A 27,419-nucleotide genomic window follows, 5' to 3' on the forward strand; every position below is an offset into this window, starting at 1 on the left:
AACCCATATCACAGTGATATCCCATAATAATAACAGTTCATGCACAAAGTCCCCTCACACTCCTCCCCGGTGTCACCCCTTATATATCTTATAGAAGGATATAATACAATAGTTATATTTATATATTCATGTCGTCTCTCTATTATATTGGCGGATAAACAATGATCAGATCCAAGTGCTGCAAATACCATTGTTATTAACCACTTGCCCTCCGAAAGATTTACCCCCTTCAAGACCAGGCCATTTATTGCAATACAGCACTGTGTTACTTTAACTGGCAATTGCGCAGTCGTGCGACGCTGTACCCAAATAAAATTGATGTCCTTTTTCCCCCACAACAGAGCTTTCTTTTGGTGGTATTTGATCACTTGTGCGATTTTTATTTTTTGCGCTATAAAAAAAAAAAAAAAACGACAATTTTGAAAAAAAAAAAAAAAAATGTACTTTCTGCTATATAACATTCCCAATAAATAAAAATAAAATGTTTTCATCATTTTAGGCCAATTTGTATTCTGCTACATATTTTTGGTAAAAAAAATCCCAATAAGCGTATTTTGATTGGTTTGTGCAAAAGTTATCGCGTCTACAAACTAGGAGAAAGATTTGTGTAATTTTTTTTTACTAGTAGTGGCGGTGATCTGCGACATTGCGGTGAACAGATCGGACCCCTAACTGACATTTTGGATGCTTTTGGGGGGACCAGTGACATTACTACAGTAATCAGTGCTAAGAATATGCACTGTTACTGTAATAATGACACTGGCAGGGAAGGGGCGTTAACCCAGGGGCGATCAAAGGGTTAAATGTGTTTCTATGGGTGTTTTCTCACTGTGTGGGGGATGGGCAATATTTGCGGCCGCCGGCCCCCGGCCCCGCAGATCAGCTTCCCCTCTCTCGTAAATCGCCGGGCGCGCAGCTCTCCGGTAGGCATACGCACACCCCCATGCTCGCTCCTGAGGAGCAATGTATGGGTACGGCGATTCGTGCAGCCAAGCCACCTTGCCGCAGTATATCTGTTGTGGGTGGTCGGCAAGAGGTTACAGTAGAACTAGAGGCAAAACGTTTTTTTTATTTTATTTTGGATAGAGTAAGGGAGGGTTATATCCCCTGTCAGATTTTTTTTCAACATCTGTGCCCCATTTCGGAGATTTCCCTTCACTTCCTGTCCCATAGCCAAACAGGAAGCGAGAGGAAATCCCTGCAAATTAAGGGAATTCCTTTGGAGACCTTCAGGTCACCAGAACTAGTGTCCCCATTGGAAGATTTCCCCTCTATCACTTTTCTGGGGACAACCCAATATTTGGGATTTTCTTTTACTTTCACTTTCAATATTAATGGTAAACAGAACAAATAGAGAGGGGGAATCTCACTAACCGGAACACAGACACCAATAAAAACGGACAGGGGTTCTAATCCCTCTCCACTCTATCCAAAAAAGTTTTGCCTTCTGATTTGAATGGGATCCGCCCCTATCAGTTTGAAGGGAGCGAGAAAGCTGGTCGCCCCCTTGAGGCCAGCTAGTATTGCTCCTGGACGTAATTGGTAAGGAATAGTGATGGCGGTGGGGGGGTTTTAACCTCTTGGGTTGAATCTGGCCTTGCAAAAGGCTTGTCCCCAGTTGAAGACAAGCTCTCCCTAAGCTGTCTACGTTCCAAGCCTCCTGGTAGGGATAGGCTACACCGGGTCTGGCCGGGGGCCGAGACCGAAAAAGCCCGTAGTGTAAGTGCCCCTGGGGTGGCAGCCCAGGGGTGCCTCAATTCTCACTGGTGAGGGGCAGCTCACCTGAGTTTTTTGGCACCTTGGTCACTGCACCACACACACTTTTTCCGCACCTGCCTCTTGGGACGGGCCTTTTGGCCAGCACCAGAGGAATTTTTTATTCCTGGCCGGGGGGCTGTCAAGGTCTCGCACTTTGACACTACCCAGCACTTCTCCACTTCCCCTTCCCCACTCCTTTTTCTTTGTTGTGTGTCACATTTGTCCCTTTTTGGTTGATCACTTGCACGATTAGTACGGCGTAGGTCCTCGGGCCTGCCCTGAACGTCTTGGGAGGGGGTGGACATGGCCTTCTGGCTTAGTTCGCCCTCTCTCATGGGGTCTCCCTTCGGGGGAGCCCCACCAAGTAGTTGGGGTGGGCTGTTTCGGCAGTCCCCTTGGAGAACGGGGTCTGCCTGGCTTCGGCTGGGCGGGCTATAGGGAGTACCTCAATCCCTGTCAGGAGTCTTGCGCCCCGGGGGATCAGGGTCTGGGCCCTTCCTCTTCGGAGGAGGGCTATGTGTACGCCTTGTGCACTTTTTGTGTGTCTCACGTTTGCGTGTGTGCACTTTTTTATGCACCGGGTGTAAGTCTTTTAAATGTCATTCACACACCACGGGCTTAAAATTTAACGGCACCCGGAATCGGTTCTTATCACTTTTTTATTATAATATTTTTTCATTTTAGTGATGCCTGAACAAGTTTTTGATTTCTAGTTCTAGGTTCTAGGTTCTCTGATGTGTGCGCTGGATTTCGGAATAAGCTTATATCTGGACTCAGAAGTTATGATGTATCGCTTCAATTCTAGACTCACTCATCTCAACCCAACCTGAGTGTGGAAATCATTCAATGTGGAGATGTTGCCAGCCCAAAATTCAGATCCTTAGTACTACCATCATACCTTTGGATGACATGATGTACAGTAGTTATATTTCAGGGTTTTACCGCCATGAACCCACTTTCTGAAGCATCTGACTTTCCGGGACATTCCAACTACTTGGGTCATCTGATTTTAGGGTGCACGCCAACCACCCAAGTCACTTGACTTTCCAGAGACATTCCAACCATTCATGTCACCTAACTGCTAGGAATAATTCAACCAGCTGGATCACTTGACTTCCAGGGACATTCTAAGCCAGCGGCCCTCCAGCTGTTGGGGAACTACACATCCCGTGAGGCATTGTAAATCTCTGACATTCACAGACATACCTAGGCATGATGGTAATTGTAGTTCCTGAAGAGCTGGAGTGCCATAGTTTGGACACCCATGTAAATGTAAGCACTCAGGTCACCTGATTTCCAGGAACACTACAACCACTTAGATCCCCGGGCTTCCAGGGGCACTCCAACCACCTATGTCACCTAACTGCTAGGGACACCTCAACCATTTGGGTTACTTGACTTCCCAGGATGGTCCAACTCCCTGTGCCCCCTAACTGCCTTGGACACTTAAACCGCCCAGGTCACATGACTTTCATGGACACTCCAGCCACCGAGGTCATCTGACTTCCAGGAATACTCCAGCCACTGAGGTCACCTGACATCCAGGGACACTCCAACCGCCCAGGTCACCTGACTCCTAGGGACACTCAAGCCATCCAGGTCACCTGACTTCCAGGCACACTCCAGCCACTGAGGTCATCTGACTTCCAGGGACACTCCAACCACCCAGGTCACCTTACTCTTAGGGACACTCAAGCCATTCAGGTCACCTGACTTCCAGGCACACTCCAGCCACTGAGGTCATCTGACTTCCAGGGACACTCAAACCACCCAGGTCACCTGACTCCTAGGGACACTCAATCCATCCAGGTCACCTGACTTCCAGGGACACTCCAACCACCCAGGTCACCTGACTCCTAGGGACACTCAAGCCATCCAGGTCACCTGACTTCCAGGCACACTCCAGCCACTGAGGTCATCTGACTTCCAGGGACACTCCAACCACCCAGGTCACCTGACTCCTAGGGACACTCAAGCCATCCAGGTCACCTGACTCCTAGGGACACTCAATCCATCCAGGTCACCTGAATTCCAGGGTCATTCTAACTACCCATGCTACCTTACCTTACTTTGAATTCCAGGCGCTGCCAGCACCCAGGCCCCCTGTCTGTCTTTCAGGGACAACTTTGTTTTTTTTGTGAAGTTGTCCCTGATGTTCAATATCTAGAAATATTTGGTTCTTCTTATCTAGATGTTGCGGTCCGAAAATATAAGAATTTTTTTTTAAGAGAAATTCGCTGTGATGGGACTGAGGTGTACCAGCAGCCTCAGTAGCATGGTGTCCTAAGAAATGATTAGGCCAGTGCTTTGAGGGAAGACTTGCCAACATTTTACCCCTGTGGTTGTGTGACCAGATTGTGGTGGCACTAATGGTCCCATGACCAGATAGGACATAGCAGATGTGGACGGTCGCTTTGGATCTACATATGGATCAGATGAAGCACAATTGCTGTCTTCTGTTTCGTATTAATCATCAGCTCTGCATGGTTGGAATTTCTTCCTGGTTTGGAGTTAGTGAAATCGGCAATCTATAAATCCACATTATACAGTCAGGAATTTTTGTGAAAGGCGCTCGTGTTGGGGATTGGCTATGATCCTTTAATCCTATCATATAATCGGGGCTACGCCGGTCCTGAAAGTAGAACAGACAGGCTGTGCCATGGAGGTCCTTCGAGATTTTCTGCTGATGTTCTGGGAAGTATGTGGCTGCATCGTTCCATCAGTAAAGGGATGGGTGGTCAAACCCAAAGAAAAAGACGTGTCAGGCTCCATCGTCCTGGTGACCGGAGCCGGCGGCGATGTTGGGAGACATTTGGCCCTGGAATTTGCCAGGAAAGGGGTTCTTGCGCTTGTACTGTGGGATGAGAACAGAGAAAGGATGGAGGAGACGGTGCGCCTGGTGAAGGGTCTGGGGGTCCGCGCTTACCCCTACACCTGTGACATGAGCCAGAAGAATGAAGTCTACGCCACGGCCCGCAGAGTGCAGCGAGAGGTGGGAGACGTCGCCATCTTAGTTAACAATGGCGGCATTGCACCCAGGGAGCGATTCTTCCAATGTGAGGATGACGTTATTGAGAGGAGGATGAGGATGAACTGCCACGCTCATTTCTGGGTAGGCAACACTTTAGAAGGCAGGACGCTGTTACCGGTAATGTGCTGTGTGTGGGACCTGCAGAGATCCCATATAAAATGATGTTATAATGGGTAATATGCATGGGGGAATCCTGGACAGGTAAAGCTCTGTGTTGTCAACTTGTTACCATTCCTGCTGACAACTGTTGATGTCTGATATCACCTGCTAACTCCAACTTGGCGCAATGACACCTGTTGATGTCTTCTGACTCCCACAGACACCTTTTGATACCAGTTGACTCCTGCTGATGTCTGCTGACTCCTACAGATATCTGTTGAGGTGCTGACAACAGTTGATGTCTGATATCGCCCGTTGTCATCTGACTTTCATTGGCACCTCTTGAAGCATTGACACCTGTTGATGTCTGCTGATGTCTACCAACACCTGCTGATTCCTGCTGACAACTGTTGACTGCTGATATCACTTGTTGACACCCATGGATGGGCTGGCACCTGATGGCTCCAACTGACACCTGTTGATGTCTGCTGATGCCTACTGAAACCTTCTGATTCCTGCTGACAACTGTTGACTTTTAAAAGCACCTGCTGGCACCTGTTGATGTGCTGACACTTGCTGGGTCCAGCTGACACCCACTGACTCCCACAGACTCACACTTGTTGATGTCTGCTGACAACCTATTGATTCCTGCTGACACCTGTCGATGCCCATTGACACTTGTTGATGTCCGTTGACACCTGCTGATTCCCACAGGTACCTGTTGAGGTGCTGACACCTGTTGATGTCTGCTGATGCCTACTGAAACCTTCTGATTCCTGCTAACAATGGTTGACTTTTGATAGCACCTGTTGGCACCTGTTGATGTGCTGGCACTTGCTGGGTCCAAGTGACACTTGTTGATGTCTGCTGACACCCGCAGACTCCCACAGTTAACCTGTTGATTCCTGCTGACACCTGTCAATGCCCATTGACACTTGTTGATGTCTGCTGACACCCGCAGACTCCCACAGTTAACCTGTTGATTCCTGCTGACACCTGTCAATGCCCATTGACACTTCTTGATGTCTGTTGACACCTGCTGATGTCTGCTGACTCCCACAGGTACCTGTTGAGGTGCTGACACCTGTTGATGTCTACTGATGCTACCGATACCTGCTGACAACTGTCGATGCCTGTTATCACCTGTTGATGAAATCAGTATACAATTATATAGCTGAAAAGCTCATATAAAGAAAACAAAAAAGGAGAGGGGATAATGTCCAAATGAATAGTCCCAATATTAAGTGCAGAGATGTGAATCCACGTGCAAAATAACTTTCTTCCAGTGACACCAGGGAAAAGTGTAGGAAGGGGACACCCTTGTGCTCAGGTATAACAAGCAGCTTACCGAAATTCCGTGGCTGCTCAATTTAATGAGACAGCCTCTCCCAGCTAGTAGTAAACCAGTAGGTCAACCGATATCAAGCTCAGGTGCTTCGAAAGACTCCAAAAGCCGAAAGCCGTTTCCGGTGTGTTGTTAAACCGATCACATTAATATGTGGCACACTTGGAACTTCTCATATACTCCATTGAACGTAAAGCCATATGTAGAAAGAAACAGAGGCCCATAGCGTAATCCCGTAAACCAATAGGTAAATTTATTAAAAAAACTACTTACAATTTAAAAGACAAAAACAGGCATGTAGTATGTGCCATACGATCTAACCGCGGCGTCCCGCAAGTCTCCAGATCAGCATATGGATAAACAGCCGGCTTCGTTGGGGGGCGTGTGGACGTTTATGTCTGGGATCGCCAAGTTAGTACGTGGATTCACATCTCTGCACTTAATATTGGGACTATTCATTTGGACACTATCCCCTCTCCTTTTTTGTTTTCTTTATATGAGCTTTTCAGCTATATAATTGTATACTGATTTCAGCGCTGCACTTTTTGGTTTTTATTGTATTTTTTGAATCACTGTTAGTTGATTTTGTGCCAGCTGCTCACTATTGTTCTTAATCATTTGGTTTTCTGTCACATCTAGCGCGGAAATTTTTCTTCTATTTATATCACCTGTTGATGCCATTGACATCTGTTGACATGCTGGCACCTGCTGATTCCAACTGACACCTGTTGATGCAGACAGTTGTTGATGTCCGCTGTCACCTATTGATGTGCTGGCACCTACTGACTCCAACTGACGCTTGTTGATGTGCTGACACCTGTTGATGTCTGCTGACAGCTACTGATTCCCACTGCAACTGTTGAAGTCTGACAACACCTGCTGACTTCCAATGACACCTGCTTGTGCCTGCTGACACCCAGGGCCGGTGCTAGACAATTCTGCGCCCTAGGCAAGACCAGCTACTTGCACCCCCCCCCCCCAATAAATAAATAAATAAATAAATAAAAACTTCAAAATTTCCCTATTCTCGCAGCACACTCCATGCATTCCCCATACTCCCCCCTATACTTGCATCACTCACAATGCTCCCATCCAATGCAGAGTGACCAGTGCCCCCATCCAATGCAGAGTGACCAGTGCCCCCATTAATACAGAGTGACCAGTGCCCCCATCCAACGGAGGCAGCCCAAGTGGGATCTATGGTGCCCCCCTGTTCCAGTTCACGGTGCACCATGGACGTCTGGTCACCCTAGGGTGGCAGCCAGGCTAGTAGAGAAACCAGTGGCCGTAGCTGCACCCCCTAAGCAGCAGTGCGCCCTAGGCGGCTGCCTAGTTCGCCTAGTGGGAGCACCGGCCCTGCTGACACCTATTGCCACTCACTGACACCTGCTGATGCCCACTGACACCTTCTGATTTACGCTGACAGTTGTCGATACCTGATGACATTTTCTGACTCCTGCTGATACCTGTTGACACATTGGCACCTGTTGATGTGCTGATACCTGCTGAAATCTGCTCATTTAGCAACATACTTCACCCAACTGCTCTGCCATGTTAACTTAATCTGTGTGATCCCTGAACTGAAGCATCATAGAACCCGCAGTCAGAATTTTCTTTTGAGCACCCATTGAAACCTTGTGAAAATGTCCTGTTCTGTCCCTCCAGCACTTCCCTGCCCATAGGAGGGTGTATATAAGAACCAGGTGGGGCGTGTTGTACATAGAGGCTGTGAATGATTGTGAGCTCTTTAGGCTCCACAAATAATTATGTGATTTCCCAGCAGATGGTGAAGTGTTTCCTTCCCCGGATGATGGAGAAGAAGGAGGGCCACATTGTCACCGTGTCCAGCCATCTGGGACTTGTAGCAGCACCATACCAGGAGGTCAGTGTCTCCTCCATTACCGCTAACTGCACACTCAGGGGGGAGCCACCAGTGTAGTGGTGGAAAAAGTAAGATGGCTCTGTATGTAAATGAGGGGGAGGAGATACTGATTATATGTTAATAAGTAGGAGGAGGAAAATGCTGATTGCTATTATATTATGTAAATGAAGTGGAAGAGATGGTGACTTCTGCTGCTATATGGAAATAAAGGAAAGGGGGATGCTATCTGCTGATATCATATGCAAATATAGGGGAGGAGATACTGACTGCGGATATATGTAAATGAAGGGGAGGAGTTTGTGACCCTCTCTATGTGTTTGACATGACCATTAATGGCGTTTCCGTTTCAGGATTTCTGTGCCAGCCAGTTTGCCGCAGTCGGCCTTCATGAATCGCTCAGCCATTCTCTGAAATCCAAGAACATTGATGGAGTGAAGACAACCCTGATCTGCCCATATCTCACCACCCACACATCTACGCACATCCCCGCCATCAGGTGGGCACGGGTCAGGTGACAGGTCCTCTTGTCAGTGCTGATACCCTAATGTAGTGAGCGACCGATATCTTTTTTTTAAAGTCGATACCAATACCGATATTTTGGCCATTGCATATCGGTATCGGCCGATATTGGCCGATATTTTTGTACATTTTTTTTTTTCTTGACAGGTACTCTTGTGGAGGGATCTGCACTCCTCTGCACTTAAAAGCATTCAAAGCGCCAAGTTTGGCTGTTTTCAATGCTGTCATTTTTTTGAATCTGGCGTAGAGTACCCGGAAAATTGATTTAACTCATGACATCACTTCTGGGTTTTTACATGGAGACCCAATCAGAGCGCAATGCGGCTTTGATCGGGTCTTCGGCGGCCGTGCAGAATGGTTGCCCGGGTCTCCCGGTGGACGGGAGACCCAGGCGAGCCGCGGAAGGCGGCGGGAGGGGGAGACGTCCCCTCCCGCTCCTTGTAATGACAGCCAAGCAGCTTCTCAGGCACATCGGTTGTCTTTACAAGACAGCCGATCATTGGCTATGGATGCCAGTACCGGGGTGATGCCTCTAGCTGCAGGGATCACTCTGGTACAAACACTTTTCGAAATATCGGCAATATCGGTAACCTCAGGGGTCGATTTCCGATATATTGGGGAAAGTGCATATCTGCCCCCGATCTATCGGCTTTGCCAATAATCGGTCGATCCCTACCCTAATGTATATGTATGGGGAACCAACAGAGATTATTTTCCACCCCCAGTGTATGTCTACGCAGGAACAGTCTAGTGTGTGTGTGATTGTACAACGCTGATATAAGGGCCAGTTCACACCAGGACAAGGTGCGGGAAACCTGCATTCCCGGCACCACGTTCAAAATGCACCGCACTTAGTGTGTAAGTTCCTCTGGGGCAGAGACTGATGTGATTGGCTCAGTGTTTTCGGCAGAACGCTGTGGACTATGTCAGAGGTACACTATATTGTCAAAAGTATTGGGACGCCTGCCTTTGCCCACACATGAACTTCAATGGCATCCCAGTCTTAAGCCTCGTACACACGCAACGATTATCGGCCGACCGGTCGTCCGTCTTTTGTCCAGAGTTGTGTTTTGTTGGTTGGAATGTGCTCTAGACTGCACACGAATTTTCTCGTCCGACAAAATTCTACTTCAGAAGTGATGTCATGTGTTGGTTTGCTTTCTTTGTGTTCTTTCTTCACTGAGCATGCCTAGTCTTGCTCATTAGATTTTTCTCTGTCGAAATCTGTACTGACTGATGGAAAATCAGCCATGTTTTGACGGCGGACAAAAATTTTATAGCCTGCACACCAGAATTTTTTCGCCCGAAAAGTCGGAATCGGTTGTCGGAAGCATCATACTAACAAGCCGAAAATTGGCAGATCGGTCGTCGGACGAAAATTCCCAGCCGAATTTCGACTTGTGTGTGTACGAGGCTTTAGTCTGTAGGGTTCAATATTGAATTGGCCCACCCTTTGCAGCTATAACAGCTTCAACTCTTCTGGGAAGGCTGTCCACAAGGTTTAGGAGTGTGTCTATGGGAATGTTTGGCCATTCTTCCAGAAGCGTATTTGTGAGGCAGGCACTGATGTTGGACGAGACTCGCAGTCTCTGCTCTGATTCATCCCACAGGTTTTCTATTGGGTTAGAGGTCAGGACTCTATGTAGGCCAGACAAGTTCCTCCACCCCAAACTTGCTCATCCATGTCTTTATGGACCTTGCTTTGTGCACTGGTGCGCAGTCATGTTGGAACAGGAAGGGGCCATCCCCAAACTCCTCCCACAAAGTTGGGAGCATGAAATTGTCCAAAATCTCTTGGTATGCTGATGCCTTAAGAGTTCCCTTCACTGGAACTAAGGGGGCCAAGCCCAACCCCTTAAAAACAACCCCACACCATAATCCCCCCTCCACCAAATGATCTGGACCAGTGCAAAAATCAAGGTCCATGAAGATATGGATGAGCGAGTTTAGGGTGGAGGAACTTGACTGGCCTGCACAGAGTCCTGACCTCAACCTGATAGAACATCTCCATGAATTAGAGCGGAGATTGCAAGCCAGCCTTTCTTGTCCAACATCAGTGCCTGACCTCACAAATGCGCTTCTGGAAGAATGGTGAAACATTCCCATATACACTCCTAAACCTTGTGGACAGCCTTCCCAGAAGAGTTGAAGCTGTTATCGCTGCAAAGGGTGGAGCCAACTCAATATTGAACCCTACGGACTAAGACTGGGATGCCATTAAAGTTCATGTGTGTGTAAAGGCAGGTGTCCCAATACTTTTGGTAATATAGCGTGTAGAAATGAAATGAGTGTGTGACTCTGATGAGACATTAGAGTGTAAGCTCCTTTATGGGAAGAGACTGATTTGAATGGTTCAGTGTTTGCTGTATATCGCTGTGGAATATGACAGCGCTAAATAAAAGCATCATAATAATATTAAAGCGGTTGTATCCCCCAAATAAAAAACGAAAAATCCTGCAGGACAATGGCATAATGTGCTAGTATGCATCGCATACTAGCACATTATGAAATACTTACCTTAGAACGAATCCCCCATACGGTCGCCCGGACACCGTTGAGGGAGCTGACATGTTCCCTCGGCGTCTCATCCGGGTTCGGTGGCTCCGGCGCTGTGAGTGGCCGGAGCCGCGATGCACCAATGCACATGCGCGCGGGAGTTCACTTTCCGGCAAGGAGCTCTGAAGATCCGGCAAGATACGCCGGACCTTCAGAGCGCATGCGCGGCTGGTAACAGCGGCTGCATGCAGGGTGAATATCTCCTACACCGTGCAGGTTTAAGAGATATTAATTTTACCTACAGGTAAGTCTTATTCTAGGCCTTATTATAGACTTACCTGTAGGTAAAAGTTAAAATGTGGAGTATACTTCCACTTTAATAGTATGTGACTGTGGTAGGACAGTATAACATTGGCTCCTCTGGTACAAAGACTGATACCACTGGCTCTTTGCTCTCTGTACAGCACTATGGAATATGTCAGCGCTATATAAATATGTGACAGGTGTGTCTGCCTTGTTTTTTGTCATTAGACCGGAATTAAAAGCTTATTTCTCGCCGGCATCTCAGGAGAGAGATATCAGGAACGCTGTCGGAGGGATTCTCAGCGGACAGGACATGGTCTGCACTCCCAGAATCCTCTATTTTGCTGCTCTTCTCAAACAGTGAGTAGACATAAACTCTCTATTATAGAACATGAGTGTCACTGTCACTTCATTGCTACCCTGGGGTTCTGAATTGTGAGCTCTGGGGGTCCAGGAACACAAAATGGCCAATTGATTAGTGTGACGTGGGATTTGCACATTGCTGAAAACTTTTATAGGATTTTTAATGATTTTTTTGTGGCGGTAAAGGAGCCCATCTGCCATCAGAATAATCAGTCATGAATATCAATATTATCATCTGCAACATATACACTGTATTGTCAAAAGTATTGGGACGCCTGCCTTTACACGCACATGAAATGTAATGACATCCCAGACTAAAGCTGGATACACACTATACAACTTTTGTTGGTAGATTTCCTTTAGATTTACCTTCAACTATGTAATGCAAGGGCCGGCCTGATTGCATACAAATTGAAAGTGTTTAGATTTGACCTCATATTATATGGTTTTGGTAAATCTTAAGGCCCGTACACACGTACCGATCGTCGGCATACAAACGTCGGTGGACGAAGGATCTGCCGATTGTATGCGTGTTAGTATGGTGCCTCCGACAGATGTCTGCGCACAATCCGCGGACAAAAGTCTTTCGTGCAAACATGAAAATATTTGTATGCCGACACCAGAACGGACGATTGTTCGCCTGTCAGTACACAATTCGGCCGACAGACCGCAGATTTGCAAGACTGGGCATGCTCAGAAAATAGAAAACACAGGGAAAGTTAACCATTACATGACATCACTTCTGCAGTCGGCGGACAAAATTCTTGTGCTGTCCTTGTGCTGTCTTTGCACTTTTCAGCAGACACCGACATCCCGGGGAGAAAAGAGGAACATTTGTAAGCCGACCATCGGTACGTGTGTACGGGGCTTAAAGGAAAAAGTCTTCAGAAAATCTTATAGTGTGTATGGCCCATTATGCCCTGTACACACTATCAGATTATCTGAAGACTTTTGTCTTCAGATTTACCTTTTCTATGTAGTGCAAGGGCCTGCCGGATTGCATACAAATTGAAAGTGTTTAGGTTTGACCTCATATTATATGGTTTTGGTAAGTCTGCAGACAAAAGTCTTCAGAAAATCTTATAGTGTGTATGGCCCATTAGTCTAAAGCTGGATACACACTATAAGATTTTCTTTCGATTTTTTTCCTTCAGACTTACCAAAACCATATAATATATGAGGTCAGACCTAAACACTTTCAATTTGTATGCAATCAGGCAGGCCTTTGCACTACATATTTGAAGGTAAAGCCCCGTACACACGCACCGATTGTCGGCCGAACGATCGGCCGTCTTTTGTCCAGTGTTGTCGTGTTGGTTGAAAAGTGCTCTAGACTGCACATGAAATTTGTCGGCCAACAACAACCGACTGCAGAAATGATGTCATGTTCTGGTCTACTTTTCCTGTGTTTTTTCTTCTCTGAGCATGCGCAGTCTTGCTCATCTGATGTTTGTCGGCCGAAATCTGTACTGACTGACGAACAATCGGCCGTTCTGGTGATGGCCAACAAAAATTTTATAGCATGCACACCAGATTTTGTTCGGCCGAAAAGTCGCAGTCGGTTGTCAGAAGCATCATACTAACAAGCCGACAATCGGCCTATCGGACGTTGGCCGACAATTTACGGCCAACAATCGGTGCATGTGTAAGGGGCTTAAATCTAAGGGAAGTCTACCAACAAAAGTTGTATAGTGTGTATCCAGCTTTAAGGAAAAAATCTAAAGAAAATTGTATAGTGTGTATCCAGCTTTATGCCCCATACATACGTTCAGATAATCGGACGACTTATCGTTCGCATTTTGTTGCATGATACTAATATCGAATTCAACAATGCGTACAAACCGTATGATTTTTGTTCTACGATTCTGGATAAGCTTCCTGGTTGCTTAGCTACGTATCAGATGGCGCAAAACAAAAACAATGGCAGCCAGGCTTTTTCTGTGCTATTTTAGTGTTTCTGAGCATGCGCAGTCTTGGTCGATCGATTTTTAGCAGACGCATAGTGTACTGATGAAACGATTGTCGTACGACAGAAGTTTTCCTGTTTGTCCCTTTGGATTTTGTTGGATGAACTGTTGTGATCGGCTGTCGAAAGCTGTGTACTAACGATCAGATTATCGTGCGATCAGGTCGAAAGCGAGTTTTGTCGTACGATTATCGGAACGTGTGTACGGGGCATTAGTCCGTAGGGTTCAATATTGAGTTGGCCCACTCTTTGCAGCTATGACAGCTTCAACTCTTCTGGGAAGGCTGTCCACACGGTTTAGGAGTGTCTATGGGAAGGTTTCACCATTCTTCCAGAAGCACATTTGTGAGGTCAGGCACTGATGTTGGACAATACAATACATCCCTATGGTACAGGATTGATGTCTTGAGGATATCGCTGGAACATCTCATATTCCTGTATAATCATGCTGGTGTTGACTTCTCTATAATTTGAGAGTCAACAGTGGATTCGCTTTTTTGTCAACACTTCCGGCTCATGGTGAGGTATCTGGAGAGATATAAACCTGTTGGAGGAGCAGAATAAGCCTGGACGTTGTGTACAGCCACATAGTGCTGTGAAAGCTGATTTGCCCCTAACAAGGGGAAAATTTCTGGAGGGAAGTCTTTTGGATCTATAAGTTTGGCTCCCTGTCTCCTAATGGTCTAAATGAAGATCTTGAGTTCTGCCCACTCCCTGCCCTTTAAATACTCCTTGTTGCCACCATTGCCGTGACTTGACAAAGCGCAGGCATGCGAAACATGTAGTCACGGCAAGGAGAAGCTTGTGTTCCACGCTGGTTCCTGCTCTGGGGGTGTCTGCCCAGTGATCGAGTGATGTCCATCCCGGAAGCGGTGCGGGCTCCGGCGATTGTGTGTAATGGCCGACACACATACCTATCATCCCTCTGGCTCCACTCCTGACCAGGGATTTATCTATCTACCCCAGGTGTTCCTTCACCCCCAAAGAGATATCCCCCACATCGCCCTCCAACCCTGTTTGTTCATCCAGGAACTTGTCCACGTCCTTACTGGTATTCAGGACCTGATGGTTACACTTCAATTTGATAATCCTTTCTGGTAATGTGAATAAACTATTTTTTATTTACCCCCTACTGACTGTGTACTAACTTTGGGGTGATTTCACATCTATATCACCTCTGTGCGCCACCCTCCTTTCTAGTTAACATCTGGTAAGCAGTTTTATCTATATCCACGTGGTGTTTGGTGATAGGACTCCATCTATATTGCCATTCACTGGTGCGTGGAGGATTTTCCCTGGTCACTCTTCATATGGACTCTTATATAAACTTTCATTATTGTTTTATCATGCATTGGCGCTGCCCTTTTGTGTATACCCAATATAGACGTGACTGTATCCAGGAATGTGTGCGATGGGAATATTACCTATACAGAATCCACTCCAGGTGACCACTGTATGATTGTATATTTTTTTCCCAGCTAGCCCACAAAAAAAAAAAAACTTGTTGTTTCCCAATTTGCAATAAAAAGGGGTCTTAGTTGCAAAAAGATGTGGAAGCTACACTTTTCCTTCAAGGCATACCTGTATAGTGCAGTCCTAAGTCTGGGGACCTTGAAGGGGCAGTGTAATTGTTTTTTCCTGGCTAGCAGGTAAGTATGCTGGGGTAAAATGTGTTGTTTGTCCTGAGCAAGCCCTTCCAGGTGCACCTTACTCTAACAGCAAGTTATAAATTGGGACAGTTACAATCTTTGTTTCTAACACTTTATGACGCACGGATTTCTAACCAGCTCCACTTGGTTCATCTGCTTTAATCCTGTAGATCAGGGATATGCAAACTGTGACCCTCCAGATGTTGCAGAACTACAAGTTCAGGTGTCGGCATCCCCCCTCATTCGATCCAGTAGCTCTTCTCTCTCACTCACTTCAGAATCTTGCTTGCTTTGCTGGGGCACCAAGAGCCATTGGCTCCCAGTGCTGTCAATCAAAGCTAGTGACGAGGAAGCATGGGGGAAAGCGAAGCAGAGACCCGCTGTCTGTGTCAATGGATGCAGCAGCGAGGCTCGGGTGCGAGCACACACAAGTGCCCCAAAGGAAAGCAGCTTTCCATGGGGGCACTGGAGCACCGACGGGAGACCCCGAAAAAAGGAGATTCGTGGCCACTCTGTATAATTCCATTCCTGACGTGTTTCTGTGGCTTCTTACACAGAGCCAGAGTGTTTTGGCTCGGAGGAAGAGGGGACCCTACCTTCTAAACAAGTCAGCTGTTTGAAACGTCTTTCCTATGTTGGGATTGGAGCAGAGGACCAGGTGATCTGAGACACTGGATTTTTATGAGCTTAATACACATATGTCAAACACAAGGCCCGTGGGCCAAATCCGGCCCTCCAGGCCTGGTCATGTGGCCCTCCCACCCAGTTTTGCAGCCGGAACGTGGCAGAACTCCATTCCACCACCTCCATCTCTCACTGCCAATTCCCTGCCAAGTGAGACACAGCCACCTACACAGGGAGGCACTAGAGCCAGGCAAGGTAGGGGAGAGAGCTGCGAGGCAGCTTCAGGGAGGGGGGTTGGGGTTGCACACTGTGAATTTTACCCCTAAACCCTGCACTCTGTACATAGCATAATCCTAAGCTCTGCTCTCTGTACATGGCATAATCCTAAACTCTGCTCTCTGTACATGGCATAATCCTAAACTCTGCTCTCTGTACATGGCATAATCCTGAGCTCTGCACTCTGTACATAGTATAATCCTGAGCTCTGCACTCTGTACATAGCATAATCCTGAGCTCTGCACTCTGTACATAGCATAATCCTGAGCTCAACACTCTGTACATAGCATAATCCCGAGCTCAACACTCAATACGTAATGCACTCTTGAACCGTGCACTCTGTACATACCATAATCGTAAGCTCTGCACTCTGTACATAATGCACTCCTGAACCCAGCACTCTTTATGTAGCACACCCCAGATACAACTGGCCCTTTGATAGAAACGATACTGCTGAAGCAGCCCGCAATGAAACTGAGTTTGACACCCCTGGCTTAATACTATATACTGTTTGTGAGTGTACAACTGTTTTATTTCTTCAATAAAAAAAAAAAGGTCATGCTCAAGGCTGTTGCACCCGCAGTTCTTGTGTTTCTATTGGACTCCCACGAAGTCCGTAGGGGGCTGCAAGGCTCTTCCTGGTATCAAGCTGATGAAGATCAGGTTAACCATTGCCGGTACGGCAATCTTGACTGTAGAGTTTGCTTGTTTTGTTTGGTTATAGTTCTGTGCCCCAGGGTGGGGTGGAGAAGCTTGGCGGTAATACATGTGACCACCTTCTACACAATGTCCTCTCTGAGGTTGGACTGAGACCACACAGACCAGCAAAACTCTGAGAAACAATCATATAATGTTTAGTGAGCACTTTCAGGGTAGAGGTAACCGGTTCTCTTTGGCAGCAGAGCCCAGGACATGCTGACATAATGTGGGTGCAATGTGAAGAAAAGACATGATGTAAAAATATCTTATCTATGTTTTCTCTCCCCAGTGTTGTGCCCTGGGAGGTGCAGCTCCTCTGCTACAAGTTTCTAGAAGGAAAGAAAAGGACACAATGACTCCATCAATACGTATCGTAGATGTTTCCAGCCAAGCTCACCTTGTTACTCAAAATACGAATCTCCATGAATACGTGTTACTTTGTATGGTAGATACTAAACAGCTGATTATCTTCCCTTTTCTGTACAATGAACATTTAATAAAAGATGTAGGTGAATGTATGTGTGGATCCGTCCCAGAGCAGAGGGGAATGTGTCGGGTGCATGGATCTGTCCCAGAGCAGAGGTGAACGTGTCGGGTGCACGGATCCGTCCCAGAGCAAAGCTGAACGTGTCGGGTGCACGGATCCCTCCCAGAGCAGAGGTGAACGTGTCGGGTGCACGGATCCCTCCCAGAGCAGAGGTGAACGTGTCGGGTGCACGGATCCCTCCCAGAGCAGAGGTGAACGTGTCGGGTGCACGGATCCGTCCCAGAGCAGAGGTGAACGTGTCGGGTGCACGGATCCGTCCCAGAGCAGAGGTGAACGTGTCAGGTGCACGGATCCGTCCCAGAGCAGAGGTGAACGTGTCAGGTGCACGGATCCCTCCCAGAGCAGAGGTGAACGTGTCAGGTGCACGGATCCATCCCAGAGCAGAGGTGAACGTGTCAGGTGCACGGATCCGTCCAAGAGCAGAGGTGAACCATTTTAGGTGCACGGATCCATCCCAGAGCAAAGGTGAACGTGTCAGGTGCATGGATCCGTGCCAGAGCGGAGGTGAACATGTCAGGTGCATAGATCTGTCCCAGAGCAGAGGTGAACGTGTCAGGTGCATGGATCCGTCCCAGAGCAGAGGTGAACCATTTTAGGTGCACGGATCCATCCCAGAGCAGAGGTGAACGTGTCAGGTGCATGGATCCGTGCCAGAGCGGAGGTGAACGTGTCAGGTGCATAGATCTGTCCCAGAGCAGAGGTGAACGTGTCAGGTGCATGGATCCGTCCCAGAGCAGAGGTGAACCATTTTAGGTGCACGGATCCATCCCAGAGCAGAGGTGAACGTGTCAGGTGCATGGATCCGTGCCAGAGCAGAGGTGAACGTGTCATGTGCATAGATCCATCCCTGGCACTATCCAGGACACTGTGATAAGCTTAATGAACCAAGCAACAGTGATTAGACAGTGAAAAAAATAAAATGATCACCTGCAGATTTTGTACATTTGCCCACTTACAAAGAAATGGAGGGTATATAATTGTTATAAGTGTATTTTAACCACTTAAGGACCACTCGCCGCAGTTATACTGTGGCAGGCTGCCCCTCCTGCGCAAGCCGATGTAAGTATATGTCGGTCGCGCACCTGCAGCTAGGGGGCGAAAGCACGCCGCCGCCGACACACTTCCACCCCCACACGGCAGTGGGGACTCCGATGCACGGGTCAGACGGCTCCTATTTATTGCCGCCTCACACCCGCGATCGCTCTCGCGCTGAGAGAGAAGTACGGTCAGCTGTTGTAAGTACAGCTGACCGTTCTTCTCTCTAGAATGATCACAGAATGATCACAGAACAGGGTTGTATAAAAAAAGGGGATTCACTCCAGAAATAAAGAGATAATTCTCCCGCTCTACAAGACTCTGGTCCGGCCACATCTGGAGTATGCTGTCCCGTTCTGGGCACCGGTCCTCAGGAAGGATGTGCTGGAACTGGAGAGAGTCCAGAGAAGGGCAGCAAAAATAATTAGGGGAATGGAGGACATCAGCTATGAGGAAAGACTACAAGCACTGAACTTATTCTCTCTGGAGAAGAGACGATTGAGGGGGGATATAATATCAATGTACATATACTGTACTGGCGACCCGAGCATAAGGAACAAACTATTCAGAGAGAGCAGATACAATAAGACACGTGGCCACTCACTAAAACTAGAGGAAAGGCGGTTTAACCTTAAAGTGCGTAAGGGGTTCTTCACTGTAAGAGCGGTAAGGATGTGGAATTCTCTTCCACAAGCAGTCGTATCAGCAGGGAGCATTGATAGTTTCAAAAAACTATTAGATGGACACCTTAAAGACCACAACATACAGGGGTATACAATGTACTGATAACAGCAAACACACACCCACATCATAGGTTGAACTGGATGGACTGATATCTTTTTTCAACCTCACTAACTATGTAGCTCCTGTGATCCTTCTATATAGGAACACAGGTCTCTATGATAATTTCACAAGCCCCACCCCCATACAGTTACAATCACTCCCCTAGGCTCACATTTAACCCCTTGATCACCTACAGTGTTAACCCCATCCCTTCCAGTGTCATTAGGCCAGTAACAGTGCATTTTATTAAGCACTGATTACTGTAGTAATGTCATTGGTCTCCCCCCAAAAGTGTCAAAAACGTCAGGGGTCCGATCTGTCCGCCGCAATGTCGCATTCCCGCTAAAAGTCGCAGATGGCTGCCATTACTAGTAAAAAAAAAAAAAAAAAACATAAAAATGACAAATCTTTCCCGTAGTAAAGTAGACATGATAACTTTTACGCTTATTACAATTTTTTTTACCAAAAATATATGTAGCAGAAAACATATTGGCCTAAAATGTTAAAAAAAATGTGAAAAATATTGTTTTTTTTTTTTTCAGAATTGTCACTCTTTTGTTTATAGCTCAAAAAATAAAAGTCGCACAGGTGATCAAATACCACCAAAAGAAAGCTCTATTTGTGGGGGAAAAAAAGACATAAATTTTGTTTGGGTACAGCGTCACATGACAGCGCAATTGTCAGTTAAAACCACGCAGTGCCAAGTTGAAAAAAGTGGCCTGGTCATTAAGTGGGCAAATCCTTCCGGTCTTAAAGTGGTTGAGGATAGCGCACTTTATTTTTAATTTGAGCCAGGGGACCCCCTCAGACTGATACATCTGTAAAGTGTCATATTAGCATTTCTCTATCCAACTTTACATTTTTGGAAAACAGCAGCCCAAATGAAAGTCCTCAACATGACTAATACAAGATCAAGGCCATTTTTCGGACACCTTGGTACAGCAGTGTCAACAAAATTCTCCGCCAAGCTGGTTCATTTTTTTTTTTTTTTTTCATTTATTTAATTTTTTTTGTATACTTTTTTTTTTTTTTTTACTTGTGACAAACACTAGTTACATTCCATGGGGAGAAAAAATTCCGGGTAAACAATGACCTGAAGCGATACTGAACTTGGCGACGCATGATGCGTTTTAAATAGACAATATGCAAAATGTACTGCAGGTGTCGCGGGCACGCTACCAACACACCTAAAGCAACACGGCTCATACACGGACAAAGGCATTTTTTCAGCCCGACATGGAGATGTAAATCCACGGGATAAAGCACACAAAGAAAATCAAATGAGCTGGTGGCACGCCGGTCGGATCATATCCTGTGATGCAGTGATATAGGCTGCACACCTTTCACATACTTCATGTTAAACTCCTTAATACAAACACAAAAAGTAAACACTCAAATGATTGAACACTGTCTATCGCTAATAAGAAAAAAAAATAAAAATAAAAAATCGTATTTATTCCTACAATGGTTAGTTCATTGCTACCTGGCAGAACTGGCATTTATCGGTAGCGCATTTATACAATTGAAAACAAATATGTGATCGCCACTAATGCCTCATTAAAAAACAAAAACAAAAAAAAATCCATCCATATATGACTACATGTGAGGATATGATCAATTCATGAAATGTTTCAAAAGTGATGAAACCGATACAAAAACTATAAAAATCATCATTTGAAATTAATGGCGGGAAAGACGCAGGAAGGGGAGACGGGACTCGTCGCAGAGGTTCAAGTACAAAAACAAAAATAAAATAAAAAAAGTTTGATTTTCTCTGGTGCTTTGGAGTTCCGTCTGCGGCGGTCATCAGGCTGTATTGTCCAGTGTTTGTCCCAAAGTGTTTGAGCTAGCTGGTTTGAGGAGAGAGTCGCTTTCCATCTCGGGTTTGACACACCTGGGGGGGGGGGACGAGAGAGAGCAAAAACAGAGCATTAAATGGCATCTGGCCATCCCTAAAAATTGGATTTTTGACTTACCGTAAAATCTATTTCTCTGATGTTCATTGACGGACACAGCTCCTGATCTGAACCCTTAACCATTGGGTTATACTGCCCCCTACAGGAGTCCAACCGTGGAGACCTACTCATCTCTTTTCTACCCTGCCAATCAAGAGACCCGTCGATCAGAGATCTGCCAATCCCTCACACCAACCAATCTCTCTCTTGCCCCACTGACCAGAGAGGCTCGCCCATCCTTTTCCTGTTATACAGATCAGAGACCCACCCATTCCAGTCCTTCCATACTGGTCATCCCTCTCCACCTTTAACCATTTTGTTGCTGATCCTTCCAGTTGAACCCACAGACCTCTGAGTAATGATCCACTATGTATATTTCTCTTTCGTTCATTGACGGACACCTCTCTTGATCTTCTTCGATCCTACACTTGAAAAAAGAGCGCGCATGCCCGTTGTGAACTTTGCGCAGGCTCTGAAACGCGTCGTGTCACAACCAGCTGCGGTGACATCACGCAGCGTACGTTGCGTTCTAACCTGGTCCCTGGACACCAGCCGAACTCGGAAGTAGGAAGACTCTACGGCCGTCTTCTTCCCGCCCACCGATTCCACTGCATCAGCTGCATACATCCATCTCCTCGGGACTCCTTGGACTTTTCATCTTTCCCTTCACGGATCGCTGGAGCTGACAAAGCCTACTATTATACACTAAAGCCCCGTACACACGTACTGATCTTCGGCCGAACGATCGGCCGTCTTTTGTCCAGGGCTGTCGTGTCTGTTGAAAACTGCAAAAGACTGCACACTAATTTTGTCGGCCAACAATAGCCGACTGCATAAGTGATGTCATGTGATGGTTAACTTACCTTGTCTTTTTTCTTTTCTGAGCATGCCCAGTCTTGCAAATCTGTTGTCTGTCGGCCGAATTCTGTACTGACTGGCGAACAATCGGCCGTTCTGGTGTCGGCCTACAAAAATTTTAATGCTTGCATGACAGATTCTTTTCGGCCGAATGTGCGCTGTCGGCTGTCGGAGGCATCATACTAACAAGCCTACAATCGGCAGATCGGTTGTCGGCAGAAGCTTTTTGGCCGACAATCTGCACGTGTGTACGGGCCTTTATAAGCACAAATACGGAGTCGGATTTCCTAAAAGACCCCGTAGCTGCCAGGTACACCCTAATTGCCTGAACCACATCCAAGGCAATTTCCTTCGGATGTTTTGGCCTGAGACACAGGGAAGGCAACACAATGTCTTCATTCAAATAGAAATCAGAGATAACCTTTGGAAGGAATGACGAACAGGGCAAAGAACCACCTTATCTCTGTGAATAACCAAATAGGTGAATGACAGGATAACGCCGCCAGATCAGACACCTTGCGCGTAGAGGTGATAGCCACCAAAAAAGCCACCTTCTGAGACAGCGTAAGCAAGGGAATCTCCCAAAGATTCTCAAAGGGAGGCCTTTGGAGGACCGAAAGCACCAAATTGAGGTTCCAAGGCAGCAATGGAGACCGCACTGGAGGAACCAAATGTCAAGAAAGGTACCCACCAAAGAGGTTGTGGCCAAGGGTCGTTGGAAGAAGACCGCCAAAGCAGACACCTGGCCCTTGATGGTACTTAAGGCCAATTTCTGTTCATTCCCCCTTTGAAGGAACGTCAAGATCCGAGCCCCCGAGAAGGAACGAGGATGAACCCCAAGAGACCCACACCACGCGATGTACGTCTTCCACATACAATGGTAGACTTCCTAGAAGTAGATTTCCTAGCTTTTAACAGCATTGGAATCACAGATTCAGACAAACCCCTATCCTTCAGCACCTGGCTTTCAGCCATGCAATCAAAGCCAGCAGCTGTAAAGCAGGATGGAAGATTGGACCTTGCAGATCCTCCCTGAGAGGAAGTTGCCAAGGAACGTCGGCGACCAGCTGCACTAAATCGGAGTACCAGGCCCAGCGAGGCCAGTCTGGGGCCACAAAGATGACAGGAATCCCTTCTTCCTCTATCCTGCCTAGAAGTGTTGGCAGAAGCTTGAGAGGAGGAAAGGCGTAAATAAGACGATACTTACCCCACTGGGCCACCAGCGCATCTGTGGCACCCGCCAGAGGATCCTGTGACCGTGCCATGAACCTCTGCACCACAAACTTTTGAAGATTCAAAATCCAGTCAAACTCCTTCAGGATCCGTATGGTGATCTCCAGGTCTTCCACCAGAGCAGTAGGAGAGACTGCTCGCAGAAGGAGGTCGTCCAAAAAGCCCAGAACCGCGATCCCTCACTGATGTAACAATGCTAGCACCGGGGCCAACACATTTGTGAAGACCCGAAGAGCGGAGCCGAGACCAAAGGGTAACGACACAAGCAGATAATGCTCCTCTCCCACACCAAGGAAGCACTGGTGACCGACCCATATCGGAATGTGAAAGTAAGCGTCCTTGATGTCGGTGGAGGCAAGAAAATCCCACAGATGCAGGGAAGCCACCACCGTGCAAATGGATTCCATTTTGAACATTCTGCACCCGCACAAACCAGTTAAGTGCCTGGGGGGCAGGGGGGAGAGGATGGGGGGCAGGGGAGATGCCTGATGGGATGGAGGGGAACCGGGGTCCGACCATCCCATGGAGGGGCCCACGTCCACCCCAAAACCCTCCATGGGGAGAGTGGGGACAGCTACTCACCATACCAAGAACCAGGCGGGCACTACTCCAGACAGAACCCCTCATTATCAAAATAGGGGGGGCTGTCGGCCAGGAGGAAAGCTGCGACTCGGGCCAAGACCTGGTTGCATGCGACCTTGGGAGGCATTTAACTCGCAGGCCAGCCCCCTGTCCGGTGGGGCTATGTCGCGGCAGACCTAGCGAAGAGCTGAGGTCTGCGCGCGCTTGCTGGCCAGATTGGGGAGCCACTAGATCTAGATTATCCAGCCCGTCGCCCAGTCCGGCAGTTGATTCTAGATCTCACAGGAAAAAAAACAGGAGAAAAAAAATCTATCTAAAAAGAAAAAAAACTGCCAGGACCAGAGATCCCAGCAAGGAAATAGGTCCTTACTCCTGACTAGGTAGAAAAAAAATAGAGTGCTTATAGCAGAGAAGGGGAGCAAAACCTCTGGGATTGCCCATTGACATAGCCAGACTTTTTTTTCTGCCTAGTGTCCTACTCCGGTAGGGGGCAGTATAACCCAATGGTTAAGACGATCAAGAGTGGTGTCCGTCAATGAACGAAAGAGAAATATACATAGTGGATCATTAGTCAGAGTGAACAAACCAAAAATAAAATAACTGGCGCATAACGGGGAATAAATATCACCAGGGGCTTTACCAATGTCACTGGACACACAATTAACCAGAGTGAATGATAATCAGTAAAAAGGGCAGATTGAGAAATCCATGTATGGCAAAGTCCATAAAAAAGTCCATAAAAGTCCATAGAAAGCTCAAGGTGCACTCCTGAGGCAGCTCTAGTGACAAGTAGAAGATTTGCTTGGGGCCAACTAGAAGAAAACACAGGCGCCACTCTAAGTGCAGTAACTTGAAACTTTTTTATTTGGATAAACCGCTAGATAGGGGGGTACTCACAAAAGGGATGATTAAAACAGCTCATAAAACACACTCCGGTAAGGATCAGGATGGCTCGAGCGGTGACAAGTAGACAGGCTGTAGCGGTAGCTGCCGCACTTCCTCGTCCCGGGGACACTCAGATGACCGTCCGTCGTCACTTCCGCGAGCGTGATTACGTCATGGCGCCGGCGACGCGTTCTCGGAGCATGCGCTCCTTCCTCAGGAGGAAGGTCATCCGAGTGTCCCCGGGACGAGGAAGTGCGGCAGCTACCGCTACAGCCTGTCTACTTGTCACCGCTCGAGCCATCCTGATCCTTACTGGAGTGTGTTTTATGAGCTGTTTTAATCATCCCTTTTGTGAGTACCCCCCTATCTAGCGGTTTATCCAAATAAAAAAGTTTCAAGTTACTGCACTTAGAGTGGCGCCTGTGTTTTCTTCTAGATCATTAGTCAGAGGTCTGTGGATTCAGCTGGAGGGATCAGCAACAAAAGGGTTAAAGGTGGGGAGGGATGACCAGTATTGGTAGGACTGGAATGGGTGGGTCTCTGATCTGTATTATAGGAAAAGGATGGGCGAGCCTCTCTGGTCAGTGGGGCAGCCTCTCTGGTCAGTTGGGCAGGAGAGAGATTGGTTGGTGTCTATAATAGGCAAGGTAGTAGAGGGATTGGTAGATCTCTGATCGATAGCTCTCTGATTGGCAGGGTAGAAAAGATGAGTGGGTCTCCACGGTTGGGGGGATAGGAGAGGAATGACCAAGTCTCAGGTCAGCAGAAGGACAGGAATGGACAGGTCTCTATAGTCAGCAGGGTAGAAGAGGAATGAGTGGGTCTCTGACTGGCAGAGTAGGATTAGAATGGTTGGGTTTCTGTGATTGGCAGAGTAGGATAGGAATGGCTAAGTATCTATAGTCAGCAGGGTAGGAGAGGAATGACCAAGTTCCTATAGCTACTAAGGTAGGAGAGGAATGACCAAGTCTCCATAGTCAGCAGAGTAGAAGAGGCAAGATCAAGTCTCTATAGTCAGCAGGGTAGAAGAGGCAAGATCAAGTCTCTATAGTCAGCAGGGTAGGAGAGGAATGACCAAGTCTCAGATCATCAGGAGGATAGGAAAGGACAGGTTTCTGTAGTCAGCATGGTAGGAGAGGGAGTGGGTCTCTGATCGGCAGGTGAAGATACAAATGGGCAAGTATTTTGGGTTGGCAGGGTAGAAGAGGGATTGGCGCATCTCTATGGTCAGCTGAGTATATGGTAGATGGGCAACAATGTGGGCAGAGAGGGCTCCTGAACTTACACTGACATTGGTCCATTCCCCGTCCTCAGCACCTCGGGACTTTGTTGGTCCATCTCAGAGAGCAGCTTCAAGATATTCAAAGCAGCCTAAAGCAGAGAAAATAAAAAATTCAGCTCTTCTTTAACCAACACTATAAATTAGTGTCATCATGCCTTCGCCTACTGCAAACCCCTCTGGAGAGCCAGCAGCCATCTTACCATATCATGGCAGGACTCCACATCTTTCCCCACACCGTGGCTGATTAGTGGCGGCTGGAAGGAACAATTTATTAGAGATACAAACTCGTTTTTGTTGTTTTTTGGAAAGTCTTTATATTCAACCTGCAAAATAAAAAGTTACACATCAAACCAGCTCCATCATTTAACAAAACAGCATTGTCCAATTGCATCCCATCATTTAATAAACCGCATTGTGCAATTGCATCCAATCATTTAACGAAATCGCATTGTCCAATTGAATTTCATAATTTACTAAACCGCATTGTCCGTTTGCATCCCATCATTTACTAAACCGCATTGTCCAATTGCATCCCATCATTTACTAAACAGCATTGTCCAATTGCATCCCATCATTTACTAAACCGCATTGTCCAATTGCATCCCATCATTTACTAAACCGCATTGTCCAATTGCATTCCATCATTTACTAAACCGCATTGTCCAATTGCATTCCATCATTTACTAAACCGCATTGTCCAATTGCATTCCATCATTTACTAAACCGCATTGTCCAATTGCATCCCATCATTTAATAAACCGCATTGTCCAATTGCATCCCATCATTTACTAAACCGCATTGTCCAATTGCATTCCATCATTTACTAAACCACCTTGTCCAATTGCATCCCATCATTTACTAAATCGCATTGTCTGGTTGCATTCCATCATTTACTAAACCGCCTTGTCCAATTGAATTTCATAATTTACTAAACCGCCTTGTCCAATTGCATCCCATCATTTACTAAACCGCATTGTCCAATTGCATCCCATCATTTACTAAACCGCATTGTCCAATTGCATTCCATCATTTACTAAACCGCATTGTCCAATTGCATCCTATCATTTACTAAACCGCCTTGTCCAATTGCATCCTATCATTTACTAAACCGCATTGTCCAATTGCATTCCATCATTTACTAAACCGCATGGTCCGATCGCATTCCATCATTTACTAAACCGCATTGTCCAATTGCATTCCATCATTTACTAAATTGCAGTATGCAAATTTAACATCAGAACAGCACAAA

At 46.8% G+C, this 27,419-nt stretch overlaps 2 protein-coding genes across 6 annotated transcripts in view; one reads left to right on the plus strand and one right to left on the minus strand.

Annotated features, from left to right (window-relative positions):
- The first annotated feature begins 4,308 nt into the window (after positions 1-4,308).
- On the plus strand, positions 4,309-17,431 carry LOC309567295 (retinol dehydrogenase 10-like). Of its 2 annotated transcripts, none has more exons than XM_082272700.1 (5): positions 4,309-4,870; positions 8,017-8,115; positions 8,466-8,611; positions 11,662-11,793; positions 17,300-17,431. In XM_082272700.1, exons 1-5 carry the CDS (start codon positions 4,418-4,420, stop codon positions 17,364-17,366), a joined length of 897 nt encoding a protein of 298 aa, XP_082128826.1. In that variant the 5' UTR covers positions 4,309-4,417; the 3' UTR covers positions 17,367-17,431. The 2 variants fall into 2 exon arrangements, with proteins under 2 accessions (XP_082128826.1, XP_082128827.1); XM_082272701.1 differs by having other exon boundaries at positions 4,309-4,750.
- A 2,949-nt stretch (positions 17,432-20,380) lies between these two features.
- STAU1 (staufen double-stranded RNA binding protein 1) overlaps positions 20,381-27,419 on the minus strand; it is a gene marked incomplete at its 3' end in the record, with an annotated part of 49,884 nt that continues 42,845 nt past the window's right edge. For 3 of the 4 annotated variants that reach the window (XM_082271427.1, XM_082271428.1, XM_082271426.1), the window contains 3 exons: positions 26,371-26,493; positions 26,174-26,259; positions 20,381-21,269 (listed from right to left, as the gene is read on the minus strand). In XM_082271427.1, the coding sequence (XP_082127553.1) occupies positions 21,182-21,269; positions 26,174-26,259; positions 26,371-26,493 (297 nt within the window). Of the gene's footprint in view, positions 21,270-26,169; positions 26,260-26,370; positions 26,494-27,419 lie in introns of those variants that run through there. The other variant, XM_082271429.1, reaches the window with a different exon arrangement.

The sequence above is a fragment of the Pelophylax lessonae genome (assembly GCF_965119305.1).
Source record: "Pelophylax lessonae genome assembly, chromosome: 11".
In the NCBI taxonomy this organism is placed as follows: domain Eukaryota; kingdom Metazoa; phylum Chordata; class Amphibia; order Anura; family Ranidae; genus Pelophylax; species Pelophylax lessonae.

Coding starts and splice junctions, on each gene's coding strand:
- LOC309567295 (XM_082272700.1), top strand. CDS start 4,418: ATGGAGGTCCTTCGAGATTTTCTGCTGATGTTCTGGGAAGTATGTGGC. Junction 4,871..8,016: donor ACTGCCACGCTCATTTCTGG/GTAGGCAACACT, acceptor ATTTCCCAGCAG/ATGGTGAAGTGTTTCCTTCC. Junction 8,612..11,661: donor ACGCACATCCCCGCCATCAG/GTGGGCACGGGT, acceptor TTTTGTCATTAG/ACCGGAATTAAAAGCTTATT.